The sequence below is a fragment of the Amblyomma maculatum genome, chromosome 5 (genome assembly GCF_055883805.1).
Source record: "Amblyomma maculatum isolate TAMU_Amacu chromosome 5, ASM5588380v1, whole genome shotgun sequence".
Taxonomy (NCBI): Eukaryota; Metazoa; Arthropoda; class Arachnida; order Ixodida; family Ixodidae; genus Amblyomma; species Amblyomma maculatum.
Window position 1 is genome coordinate 6,930,681 of NC_139348.1, and position 13,555 is coordinate 6,944,235.

At 51.7% G+C, this 13,555-nt stretch overlaps 2 protein-coding genes across 2 annotated transcripts; one reads left to right on the forward strand and one right to left on the reverse strand.

The window, feature by feature from the left end:
- Positions 1-1,241: 1,241 nt before the first annotated feature.
- LOC146187706 (uncharacterized) lies at positions 1,242-7,522 on the reverse strand. The gene is made up of 2 exons (XM_084603042.1): positions 6,521-7,522; positions 1,242-1,365 (listed from the first exon to the last, which is right to left on the reverse strand). Exons 1-2 carry the CDS (start codon positions 7,499-7,501, stop codon positions 1,315-1,317), a joined length of 1,032 nt encoding a protein of 343 aa, XP_084459168.1. The 5' UTR covers positions 7,502-7,522; the 3' UTR covers positions 1,242-1,314.
- On the forward strand, positions 2,097-4,576 carry LOC146187707 (AP-5 complex subunit zeta-1-like; the record flags this gene model as incomplete). Its single annotated transcript, XM_084603389.1, has 1 exon — positions 2,097-4,576. A coding segment is annotated over one exon (2,199 nt), but the record flags the coding sequence as incomplete, so codon positions are not given.
- Positions 7,523-13,555: the final 6,033 nt, after the last annotated feature.

Consider the following 13,555-nt stretch of genomic DNA (forward strand, 5'->3'; position numbering starts at 1 on the left):
CCTGCGCGGGCTACCTTCAAAACAGCAAAAAAAGCAGATCGAAACCGAAACTGCTAACTGTACTGCGCGGGCTACCTTCAAAACAGCAAAAAAAGCAGATCGAAACAGAAACTGCTAACCGTCCTGCGCGGGCTACCTTAAAAACAGCAAAAAAAAGCAGATCGAAACCGAAACTGCTAACCGTCCTGCGCGGGCTACCTTCAAAACAGCAAAAAAAGCAGATTGAAACCGAAACTGCTAACCGTCCTGCGCGGGCTACCTTCAAAACAGCAAAAAAAGCAGATCGAAACCGAAACTGCAAACCGTCCTCCGCGGCCTACCTTCAAAACAGCAGTAAAAGCAGATCGAAACCGAAACTGCTAACCGTCCGTGCTGATAGCGCCTGTGCCGCGTGTGAAACATTGTCTGTCCGTGACGTCACTGGTCACATGTGTGCTTGCTATATAAGATGCTGTTCGCGTGAAGTAAAGGGTTGTTATCGTGCCGGAATCGGGGCAAGTCTCAGTTTCTTCCTGCCCGCTGCCCGGCCGCGCTCGGCGTCCGGCCAGGGACCGAACGCGACATGGTGTCAGAAGTGGGATCCTCTGGCGTTTGAGAGGCGTTGCCTTAACTTCTCAACGGGCGCCATGTCAGGGGACAACACAGCCAAGCCCTCTCACGGCATGTTCGCGGTTCCAGCTCCGCCAAGGTTTGACTTCGACCGGATGTCTGACTGGCCTTCTTGGATCCAACTCTTTGATGACTACCGCTTCGCCTCGGGCCTAAATGAGCGGAATGAAGAAGCGCAGGTCCGGACGCTACTTTACACGATGGGCAGGCAAGCAAGAGAAATCTCTACTTTTCATTACCCGAAGAAGAACAGAAGCAACACGAAGTCGTCAAAAAGAAGTTCGACGAGCACTTCGTCGCCGCAAGGAACCTTGTTTGTGAGAGCGCGTGCTTTCACCGTCGCACTCAAGAACCAGGAGAGTCAGTCGACCAATTCGTTACCGCGTTGCACACGATGGCGGACCGGTGCGACTACCAGGAATTTCCTGTTTCTTTCTAGAACTACACCCGTAGAAGTTCTAACTACATACGACCTCGGACGTTGTGCAGGACGTAAGACTCGCGCTTTCACTTTGCAGTCTGTCACCCATACTTCCGCTCCTGGTTTGAGGGCTGGCAGCGGAAGAGCACTATGACGACTATTGAAGTACCTAAGCTGCCGCTGTCGGATGGTTACATTGCGATCTCTGAACTTTTTCAGGCTCCCCTTCTGGGGCAGAAGGCTCTTGGGAGGGACAGGGACTGTTGTGCGCAGCCGCCTGCCCATCAGAAGCTCTGCAGGGCTTTTTCCCAGTGGCCCTGGGGTGTCCCTGTACGCTAGCAGCAAAAGATAGGGGTCCTTAGCTTTTATAATCAGCCGTTTAATTGTTTGGACCATCCTTTCTACTTCCCCATTTGCCTGAGGGTATCTGGGGCTCGTCGTCACAGTGCGGGAGCCATAGTCGCGAGCAAAAGACTGGAATTCCTGAGATACAAATTGTGTTCCATTATCCGAGATTACACACCGGAGATCACAGAACCGGGTTAAGTGGAGAAATATGGGAGAGGCCTTCGCCCTGCAGTGGGTATAATCAGGCTGATGATGATGATGATGATCCGAAATGACAACCTCTGGTATGCCATGTCTTGCAAAGAAACTTTTGAGGTGCATAATGACAGTGAAACTTTTTGTCGAAGATAGCAAGGCTACCCTGGGTATCTAGAAAAATAATCTACTACCACCAAATACCGTTTTCCCTCAATATGGCAGAGATCAACACCTAGCTTTTGCCAAGGACGCTGTGAGTAGTTGTCGGAATCATTGGTTCCGACTTTTGTTGACTGTGTTCCGCGCACACTGGGCAATCAGTTACCAACGCTCTCAGCTGGCAACTCAACCCAGGCCACCATACGGACTCTTTGGCTCGATCTCTGCATTTCTCGATTCCTTGGTGACTCTCGTGCAAGCGCCTCAAGACCTCTGCGCGTAATGTTTGTGGAATCACCAGCCGCACACCTTTGAGTAGCACGCCTTCAGCGACTGTCAGCGTTGCTCTTTCCTGCCAGTATGGACCAAGGATGTGCTTCAGCAGCTGTACACCGCTGTGCTTGAGTGCGACCCCGAGCTGATTCCCCAGCAGGAGGCAGCAGTAAGCAGTCTGCTGGTGGCGGTGCTGGATGAACGGTCTCCACCGGGCCGCCGCCACTTGGCCCTGTCTGTGCTGGAGTCCCTGTGCCCTCAGTACGGCCTGGAGGAAATGCTGCTGCCTCTGCCCCAACACCAGCTGGCCCCCTTCCTCCAGGCACTGCTGGCACAGGGCACAGATAGCCCACACTACAGAAGCCTTCTTGACAAGGTCATTGGAGCCTTGGAGGATGCCTCAGTGAGCGCACAAGTCAAGCGAGAGATCCTCCTGTATTTGACACGAGTAACCGAGGCGCAAGCAGACCTGCTCACCCTCGGGGATGCCGAACGTGTGCTCAAACAGCTGCCTGGCTGGCTCATGGACTGCTCGCTGTTTTCTTCTCCACGGCTGCTTGGCGTGTCCTCCATCACTGGGCCCTTGGCATCTTCAGCACCCATGGGCAGCTCCTCTCGCTTCCGACGCTCCGAGTCTGCCCAAGCCGTTTCGGAGCTGGATGGTGTCGTCTCCCAGGAGACCTTCACAGTTCTCTCCTCCGCCAAGTTCTACACGGGGGACCAGTGGCTGAATGAGGCAGCCTTCTCTGTGCTCTGTGTGTGGTTGAGGCGGGCGGTGTCCCTGGGCTACTCGGATGAGACCCTGGTGTCAGCAAGCAAGAAGTACTGTCTCTACCTGGTGGAGCAGACACACCGTAAACCTGTGCATGGCGAAGACTTGGAGCTGCAGCATCTGTGCCTGGTGGAAGCAGTGCGTGCCCTGGACCTGGTGTGCAAGCTGGATGCCAGCCAGGTGCCTGAGCTAGTGCTGGTAGTACAGAGGCTGGCCACCAGCCACCTGCTTACCAGGGTGGCGCTGGCCACTGCCCTGCTTGAGTTCTTCCTCCACCACGGGGCGGCCGTGCTGCACAGGACGGATGACCTGCTGAGCCAGTTCTTCCTCGGTCCTGGATCACGGGCCTGCCTGAACGCGTCTAACGCGCTGCAGGTGGTGCGATTCACAATGCGCAACCTGGCCACGTTATGCAATACGGGCGCCTGTGAGAAGTACTTTCCCGCACTGCTCAAGATTTTTGCCTGGAACCCCCTGCAGTTCAAAAGGCAGTTCCTCGACATTGTTCCAGCATTCATGTCAGCCAAGAGCGTGGTCGAGGTGTTCCACAGTCTGGTGGACCTGCCTGCATTGACGGCTGCATTGATCCTTGAGAGGGAAATGCTTTCGGATGGTGCACGCAACAAGCGCCAGTCTCTCCAGCAGGCCAATCCTGATGTGCTCAAGTCCATGCTCAAGTTTGTGCTGCGGGATGTCAGTGGCATTGGAGACACCTTTGATGGAGTCTCCAAATTCCATGCCATGATTGCTGACTTGGTGAATCACCCAAGGGTTATCCGGTGCTCGGAGCATGCACCAGACTTGCTTGGGTGCTATCTGAAGACCTTTGTGCAGTACGGGGACTCTGAGCTGGCCTCCCGGCTGCTGCCAGCTGTCATCGAGCGGTTGTCCGTTTGCTTTGGTGCTCGCGGATACTGCGAGCGTCTGCGCAAGGTGCTGGCAGATGCGCTTCCGCAGCTGTTCTGCAAGTTCCCGGATGTGACGTTCCTGCTGACCTCCGAGCTGGTGGAGTTCCTGAGCCACACCAGCTCGTATGACGTGGGACCAGATTTCTTCGCCAACCTGGTGTGGGCCATGGGGGAGTTTGCCTCCCCGAACGAGAGTGTGCTCTGCTCGCCCAAGGCAGTGGGCGCCTACTTCGAGGTGCTTGAGTGCCTTGCCTTTGAGCTGCTCAGCACCCAGGGCCTGCTGAGTGAGCGGAGGACCAGGCTGCTCTGCATCGTCATCACCAGCTTGTCCAAGCTGGCTGTGAGGTCCCAGGACCTGGTCGCCCGTGCGCTTCTGTGTCTGTCCAAGACTGGCCAGCTGTGCAGTGCTGCCTGTGGTGGCCAGGGCCCCATGGCGGTGCTGGAGCGCAGGGTGCTAGAGCTGACCGCCATCATCAAACGCTCGGGGGCTGCCTCGGCTATACTGACACCACCCAGAGAAGAGGAACTCAAAAGGCGACGCGAGGACTTAGCGCAGCTGCCTGCCGTGGTTCGTCTAGTCACTGCTGTCATGCCCACCCAGGAGTAGTCACCAGATTGTTTCTGCTGTTTATACAATTTTATACATACATGTTATTTCTTCACTTTCCTTGTGTTTGCTGGGCACTGAGATGTTCTGCAACTCATGCATTGTGAGATTCTTTTTTATTATTGTAAATAACGTCACTCTACCACATTTACTGAACTCTTAATGCAGCTGTACCCCAGGCAGCACAGACCATCAACTCAGTATTGAGACTGTACTGGCAATGCACATAGGACCAGTGCGTTACCAACACATTACAATACTATTTGAACCAATATTGGATCAATGGCTTATCAAGAAGGCGCCAGCGATGAGCTGGCGCCTTCCAGGCTGAATTTTGTGAGAGCTTGACAGACTTCATTGGCTGCTTGTTCAGCTTTGACTCGTTCAAAAAGGCTAGCCTCGGCGGCATTTGTCAAACAGCCCGAAACGAATTTCGCGACTTCGCCAACACTCAGCGCATGAGCATCAATTTGGTTTCCCTGAATCGGGGCTCTAGACAATACATCTGCAGTAACGAGGCTCTTACCCGGGACATGCACAACCGTAAAGCTGAACCGCATAAGTCTCATGCGAAAGCGCTGAATACGAGGAGGCAAAACATCTAAAGGTGATTTTCCCAACAACGTTACAAGTGGTTTGTGGTCGGTTTCAAACACAATTTCAAGACCTTTGATGTACCCTTCGAGTCGTTCTGCCGCCCAAGTCATTGCCAAAGCTTCCTTCTCAATCTGAGAGTATCTGGTTTCGGCAGGCGTCAGCGAGCGTGACGCAAATGCAACAGGTCTTTTTTCATTGTTTGGTTGAACTTGTATCAATACGGCCCCCAAACCGTATGATGACGCGTCAGCGGAAAGAATCGTAGGGTACTTTACATCACAGTTAGCCATGACGCGCTTCGAAGAGATAACGTCTTTGACGTACGACAGCGCTTGCACTTGGGCTGGTCCCCACATCCATTCGGAACACTTCAAAAGCAGGTGACGTAAAGGCGCCGTTTTCGAAGCCAAATCTGGTATGAATCTTGCCAGATGATAAGCCATACCGAGCAGCCGCCGAACGTCTGACACGTTAGCTGGCGTCGCCAGTTCTTTGATAGCACTAACTTTTTCAGGATGCGGCTTGATGTCATCTTTACTAAGCACGCAGCCAAGAAATTTTATCTCAGTTACCCCAAAGGCACACTTTTCTTTGTTTAGCGTAACACCGGCACTGGCGAGACGATCTAAAGTTAGACGCAGGCATTCGTCATGTTGAGCCTTGTCGTTACCAAAAATGAGCACATCATCCATTAGGTTTATCACGCCTGGGATTCCTTCAAGTATCTGCGACATTTTCCTCTGAAAGATCTCGGGTGCCGACGTTATTCCAAACGGCAGTCTTTGAAAGCAGTATCGCCCAACTGGCGTTATGAACGTAGTTAACAACTGGCATTCGGGCGACAACTTAATCTGAAAGAAGCCAGAGTTGGCGTCCAACTTCAAAAACACAGACGCACCACCTAAAAGACCGAAGCTATCATCCACAGTCGGCATGACATAGCGTTCGCGAAGTACACTTTTGTTTAATTGAGTCAAGTCAACGCAAATACGAACCGCTCCAGATGGTTTTAGTACTGGCACAATTCCTGCACACCATTCTGTTGGTTCTTCTACTTTGCGGATCACGCCATCTCGCTCCATACGCTCGAGCTCTTGCTTAACTCGATCACGCAAGGGTAAGGCTATGCGACGCGCAACATGAATTGCAAAAGGTGTCGAGTTCGGCTTTAGTCTAATTTTGTATTCTCCTTTTATCGCTCCTAGACCACTGAAAAGCTGCGGGTAGGAAGCTTCGGCGGCTGTTGCGCTACTGACCGAGTCCGCAAATTTAATAACTTCCAGAGCCTCAAGCGCTTGGAGACCCAAAAGTACGGAGCGTAATGGTGAGACCACGTACACAATTTGCTGTACAGTGTTTTGTTTCCACTGGATACTGGCATGAAACTTTCCCAAAACATTCAGTGGCTCATTCGACGGGCCTGTTAGGATTAGGTCGCACTTTTCTAGCCTGGTAGGTAAACCGGGAAACGTCGAGGGCACAGCAGAAACTTCGGCACCGGAATCAACTTTAGCGAACGCCGGAGTGCCGTTAATGACGACCTGTACATACCGAGAATTAGAGTACTCCCCGTTCACTACGCCAACGAAGAACGCCGCCTTGTCCATATGGAGAGAAGAAAGCTGTACCTTCTTTCCATCACGTGCAGCCTTTTTTCGACATACAGCTGCGAAGTGTCCGGAACAACCGCAGTAGTTGCATTTGGCTGCTTTTGCCGGGCACGAGGCTCTGGGGTGCGTTCCTTGACCACAGTTGGGGCATGACCCGGGGGTGCCTGGTCGGTAGGACTGGACTCTGGGACGCGAACCTTGTATTCCAGATGAATAGTTCTTTGACGAGCTGTCCGAGTGCTGTCCTGAAGAATACTTTCTGGGCTGTCCTTGGTTGCTGACCGCGTCAAGATTGCCGGTCGCCGTTACCAAGGGTTCGTCGCCGGTTTCTCGCAGTTGCAGCTGCTGTCGTTGGACGGTCTCCTTTAAACGCGCTTTTGCCAAAGCGCTGGTGAGAGTCAAATTCGCATTTATTTGAAGCCACTCAGAGAGCTTAGCGTCCCTGAGGCCGACCACGAACCTGTCGCGAATCATGCGTTCCTTTTCCTGGTAGTCGCACCGGTCCGCCGTCGTGTGCAACGCGGCAACGAATTGGTCGACGGACTCTCCAGGTTCTTGAGTGCGACGGTGAAAGCACGCGCTCTCATAAACAAGGTTCCTTCCGGCGACGAAGTGCTCGTCGAACTTCTTTTTGACGACTTCGTATTGCTTCTGTTCTTCTTCGGGTAATGAAAAAGTAGAGAAGATTTCTCTTCCTTGCCTGCCCATCGTATAAAGTAGCGTCCGGACCTGCGCTTCTTCATTCCGCTCATTTAGGCCCGAGGCGAAGCGGTAGTCATCAAAGAGTTGGATCCAAGAAGGCCATTCGGATGTCCGGTCGAAGTCAAACCTTGGCGGAGCTGGAACCGCGAACATGCCGTGGGAGGGCTTGGCTGCGTTGTCCTCTGACATGGCACCCGTTGACGAAGTTAAGGCAACGCCTCTCAAACGCCAGAGGATCCCACTTCTGACACCATGTCGCGTTCGGTCCCTGGCCGGACGCCGAGCGCGGCCGGGCATCGGGCAGGAAGGAACTGAGACTTGCCCTATGACGACTATTGAAGTACCTACGCTGCCGCTGTCGGATGGTTACATCGCGATCTCTGAACTTTTTCAGGCTCACCTTCTGGGGCAGAAGGCTCTTGGGAAGGGCAGGGACTGTTGTGCGTAGCCGCCTGCCCATCAGAAGCTCTGCAGGGCTTTTTCCCAGGGGCCCTGGGGTGTCCCTGTACGCTAGCAACGAAAGATAGGGGTCCTTAGCTTTTATAATCAGCCGTTTAATTGTTCGGACCATCCTTTCTACTTCCCCATTTGCCTGAGGGTATCTGGGGCTCGTCGTCACAGTGCGGAAGCCATAGTCACGAGCAAAAGACTGGAATTCCTGAGATACAAATTGTGTTCCATTATCCGAGATGACAACCTCTGGTATGCCATGTCTTGCAAAGAAACCTTTGAGGTTCATAATGACAGTGACACTTTTTGTCGAAGATAGCAAGGCTACCTCTGGGTATCTAGAAAAATAATCTAATACCACCAAATACCATTTTCCCTCAATATGGCAGAGATCAGCACCTAGCTTTTGCCAAGGACGCTGTGGAGTGGTTGTCGGAATCATTGGTTCCGACTTTTGTTGCCTGTGTTCCGCGCACACTGGGCAATCAGTTACCAACGCTCTCAGCTGGCAACTCAATCCAGGCCTCCATACGGACTCTTTGGCTCGAGCTCTGCATTTCTCGATTCCCTGGTAACTCTCGTGCATGCGCCTCAAGACCTCTGCGCGTAATGTTTGTGGAATCACCAGCCGCACACCTTTGAGTAGCACGCCTTCAGCGACTGTCAGCGTTGCTCTTTCCTGCCAGTATGGACGCAACACCATCGACAGCGATGAGAACTTGGGCCAGCCTTCCAGGCTGAATTTTGTGAGAGCTTGACAGACTTCATCGGCTGCTTGCTCAGCTTTGACTCGTTCAAAAAGGCTAGCCTCGATGGCATTTGCCAAACAGCCAGAAACGAATTTCGCGACTTCGCCAACACTCAGTGCATGAGCATCAATTTGGTTTCCCTGAATCGGGGCTCTAGACAATACATCTGCAGTAACGAGGCTCTTACCCGGGACATGCACAACCGTATAGCTGAACCGCATAAGTCTTATGCGAAAGCGCTGAATACGAGGAGGCAAAACATCTAAAGGGGATTTTCCCAACCACGTTACAAGTGGTTTGTTGTCGGTTTCAAACAAAATTTCAAGACCTTTGATGTACCCTTCGAATCGTTCTGCCGCCCAAGTCATTGCCAACGCTTCCTTCTCAATCTGAGAGTATCTGGTTTCGGCAGGCGTCAGCGAGCGTGATGCAAATGCAACAGGTCTTTTTTCATTGTTTGGTTGAACTAGTATCAATACGGCCCCCAAACCGAATGATGACGTGTCAGCGGAAAGAACGTAGGGTACTTTACATCATAGTTAGCCATGACGCGCTTCGAAGAGATAACGTCTTTGACGTACGACAGCGCTTGCTCTTGGGCTGGTCCCCACGTCTATTCGGAACCCTTCAAAAGCAAGTGGCGTAAAGGCGCCGTTTTCGAAGCCAAATCTATTATGAATCTTGCCAGATGATTAGCCATACCGAGCAGCCGTCAAACGTCAGACACGTTAGCTGGCGTCGCCAGTTCTTTGATAGCACGAACTTTTTCAGGATCCGGCTTGATGCCATCTTTACTAAGCACACAGCCAAGAAATTTTATCTCAGTTACCCCAAAGGCACACTTTTCTTTGTTTAGCGTAACACCGGCACTGGTGAGACGATCTAAAGTTAGACGCAGGCGTTCGTCATGTTGAGCCTTGTCGTTACCAAAAATGAGCACATCATCCATCAGGTTTATCACGCCTGGGATTCCTTCAAGTATCTGCGACATTTTCCTCTGAAAGATCGCGGGTGCCGACGTTATTCCAAACGGCAGTCTTTGAAAACAGTATCGCCCAACTGGCGTTATGAAAGTAGTTAACAACTGGCATTCGGGCGACAACTTAATTTGAAAGAAGCCAGAGTTGGCGTCCAACCTCGAAAACACAGACGCACCACCTAAACGACCGAAGCTATCATCCACAGTCGGCATGACATAGCGTTCGCGATGTACACTTTTGTTTAATTGAGTCAAGTCAACGCAAATACGAACCTCTCCAGATGGTTTGAGTACTGGCACAATTCCTGCACACCATTCGGTTGGTTCTTCTACTTTGCGGATCACGCCATCTCGCTCCATACGCTCGAGCTCTTGCTTAACTCGGTCACGCAAGGGTAAGGCTATGCGACGCGCAACATGAATTGCAAAAGGTGTCGAGTTCGGCTAATTTGGTATTCTTCTTTTATCGCTCCTAAACCACTGAAAAGCTGCGGGTAGGAAGCTACGACGGCTGTTGCGCTACTGACCGAGTCCGCAAATTTAATAACTTCCAGAGCCTCAAGCGCTGGGAGACCCAAAAGTACGGAGCATAATGGTGAGACCACGTACACATTTTGCTGTACAGTGTTTTGTTTCCACTGGATAGTGGCATGAAACTTTCCCAAAACATTCAGTGGCTCATTCGACGGGCCTGTTAGGATTAGGTCGCACTTTTCTAGCCTGGTAGGTAAACCGGGAAACGTCGAGGGCACAACAGAAACTTCGGCACCGGAATCAACTTTAGCGAACGCCGGAGTGCCGTTAATGACGACCTGTACATACCGAGAATTAGAGTACTCCCCGTTCACTACGCCAACGAAGAACGCCGCCTTGTCCATATGGAGAGAAGAAAGCTGTACCTTCTTTCCATCACGTGCAGCCTTTTTTTCGACATACAGCTGCGAAGTGCCCGGAACAACCGCAGTAGTTGCATTTGGCTGCTTTTGCCGGGCACGAGGCTCTGGGGTGCGTTCCTTGACCCCAGTTGGGGCATGACCCGGGGGTGCCTGGTCCATAGGACTGGACTCTGGGACGCGGACCTTGTATTCCAGATGAATAGTTATTTGACGAGCTCTCCGAGTGCTGTCCTGAAGAATACTTTCTGGGCTGTCCTTAGTTGCTGACCGTGTCAAGATTGCCGGTTGCCATTACCAAGGGTTCGTCGCCGGTTTCTTGCAGTTGCAGCTGCTGTCGTTGGACGGTCTCCTTTAAACGCGCTTTTGCCAAAGCGCTGGTGAGTCAAATTCGCATCCATTTGAAGCGACTCAGAGAGCTTAGCGTCCCTGAGGCCGACCACGAACCTGTCGCGAATCATGCGTTCCTTTTCCTGGTAGTCGCACCGGTCCGCCATCGTGTGCAACGCGGTAACGAATTGGTCGACTGACTCTCCAGGTTCTTGAGTGCGACGGTGAAAGCACGCGCTCTCATAAACAAGGTTCCTTGCGGCGACGATGTGCTCGTCGAACTTCTTTTTGACGACTTCGTATTGCTTCTGTTCTTCTTCGGGTAATGAAAAAGTCGAGAAGATATCTCTTGCTGGCCTGCTCATCGTATAAAGTAGCGTCCGGACCTGCGCTTCTTCATTCCGCTCATTTAGGCCAGAGACGAAGCGGTAGTCATCAAAGAGCTGGATCCAAGGCCAGTCAGACGTCCGGTCGAAGTCAAACCTTGGCGGAGCTGGAACCGCGAACATGCCGTGAGAGGGCTTGGCTGTGTTGTCCCCTTACATGGCGCCCATAGACGATGGTTCCAGTTTGCTTTCGAGCTGCTTTTCTTAAAGCAGCCCATGGACGACGGTTCCAGTTTCGCTTTCGAGCTGCTTTTCTTAAAGTAGCCCATGGACGACGGTTCCAGTCTCGCTTTCGAGCTGCTTCTCCTGTTTTAATGTAGCCCATGGACGACGGTTCCAGTTTCGCTTTCGAGCTGCTTTTCTTAAAGTAGCCAAAGGACGACGGTTCCAGTTGTGCTTTCGAGCTGCTTTTCCTGTTTTAAAGTACCCCATTGACGACGGTTCCAGTTGCGCTTTCGAGCTGCTTTGCCTGTTTTAAAGTAGCCCATGGACGACGGTTCCAGTCTCGCTTTCGAGCTGCTTTGCCTGTTTTAAAGAAGCCCATGGACGACGGTTCCAGTCTCGCTTTCGAGCTGCTTTTCCTGTTTTAAAGTAGCCCATGGATGACGGTACCAGTCTCACTTTCGAGCTGCTTTTCCTGCTTTAAAGTAGCCCATGGACGACGGTTCCAGTCTCGCTTTCGAGCTGCTTTGCCTGTTTTAAAGTAGCCCATGGATGACGGTTCCAGTCTCGCTTTCGAGCTGCTTTTCCTGTTTTAAAGTAGCCCATGGACGACGGTACCAGTCTCGCTTTCGAGCTGCTTTTCCTGCTTTAAAGTAGCCCATCGACGACGGTTCCTGTCTCGTTTTCGAGCTGCTTTTCCTGCTTTAAAGTAGCCCGTGGACGACGGTTCCAGTCTCGCTTTCGAGCTGCTTTTCCTGTTTTAAAGTAGCCCATAGACGACGGTTCCAGTCTCACTTTCGAGCTGCTTTTCCTGTTTTAAAGTAGCCCATAGACGACGGTTCCAATCTCGCTTTCGAGCTGCTTTTGCCGTTTTAAAGTAGCCCATAGACGATGGTTCCAGTCTCGCTTTCGAGCTGCTTTTCCCGTTTTAAAGTAGCCCATAGACGACGGTTCCAGTCTCGCTTTCGAGCTGCTTTTCCTGTTTTAAAGTAGCCCATGGTCGACGGTTCCAGTTGCGCTTTCGAGCTGCTTTTCCTGTTTTAAAGTACCCCATTGACGACGGTTCCAGTTGCGCTTTCGAGCTGCTTTGCCTGTTTTAAAGTAGCCCATGGACGACGGTTCCAGTCTCGCTTTCGAGCTGCTTTGCCTGTTTTAAAGAAGCCCATGGACGACGGTTCCAGTCTCGCTTTCGAGCTGCTTTTCCTGTTTTAAAGTAGCCCATGGATGACGGTACCAGTCTCACTTTCGAGCTGCTTTTCCTGCTTTAAAGTAGCCCATGGACGACGGTTCCAGTCTCGCTTTCGAGCTGCTTTGCCTGTTTTAAAGTAGCCCATGGACGACGGTTCCAGTCTCGCTTTCGAGCTGCTTTTCCTGTTTTAAAGTAGCCCATGGACGACGGTACCAGTCTCGCTTTCGAGCTGCTTTTCCTGCTTTAAAGTAGCCCATGGACGAAGGTTCCTGTCTCGTTTTCGAGCTGCTTTTCCTGCTTTAAAGTAGCCCATGGACGACGGTTCCAGTCTCGCTTTCGAGCTGCTTTTCCTGTTTTAAAGTAGCAATAGACGACGGTTCCAGTCTCACTTTCGAGCTGCTTTTCCTGTTTTAAAGTAGCCCATAGACGACGGTTCCAATCTCGCTTTCGAGCTGCTTTTGCCGTTTTAAAGTAGCCCATAGACGATGGTTCCAGTCTCGCTTTCGAGCTGCTTTTCCCGTTTTAAAGTAGCCCATAGACGACGGTTCCAGTCTCGCTTTCGAGCTGCTTTTCCCCTTTTAAAGTAGCCCATAGACGAAGGTTCCAGTTTCGCTTTCGAGCTGCTTTTCCCGTTTTAAAGTAGCCCATAGACGACGGTTCCAGTTTCGCTTTCGAGCTGCGTTTTCCGTTTTAAAGTAGCCCATGGACGACGGTTTCAGTTTCGCCTTCGAGCTGCTTCTCCTGTTTTAAAGTAGCCCATGGACGACGGTTTCAGTTTCGCCTTCGAGCTTCTTTTCCCGTTTTGAAGTAGCCCATGGACGATGGTTTCAGTTTCGCCTTCGAGCTGCTTTTCCTGTTTTAAAGTAGCCCATGGACGACGGTTCCATTCTCACTTTCGAGCTGCTTTTCCTGTTTTAAAGTCGCCCATAGACGACGGTTCCAGTCTAGCTTTTCAGCTGCTTTTGCCGTTTTAAAGTAGCCCATAGACGACGGTTCCAGTCTCGCTTTCGAGCTGCTTTTCCCGTTTTAAAGTAGCCCATAGACGAAGGTTCCAGTTTCGCTTTCGAGCTGCTTTTCCCGTTTTAAAGTAGCCCATAGACGACGGTTCCTGTTTCGCTTTCGAGCTGCGTTTTCCGTTTTAAAGTAGCCCATGGACGACGGTTTCAGTTTCGCCTTCGAGCTGCTTCTCCTGTTTTAAAGTAGCCCATGGACG

Bases quoted from the DNA above. Each gene is read 5' to 3' on its own strand.
- LOC146187706 (XM_084603042.1), bottom strand. From the start codon at position 7,501: ATGCCCGGCCGCGCTCGGCGTCCGGCCAGGGACCGAACGCGACATGGT. The intron at 1,366-6,520 runs GTACAGCTTTCT...TTTTGCTGCTAG, and splicing joins CTGCACGTGATGGAAAGAAG to CGTACAGGGACACCCCAGGG.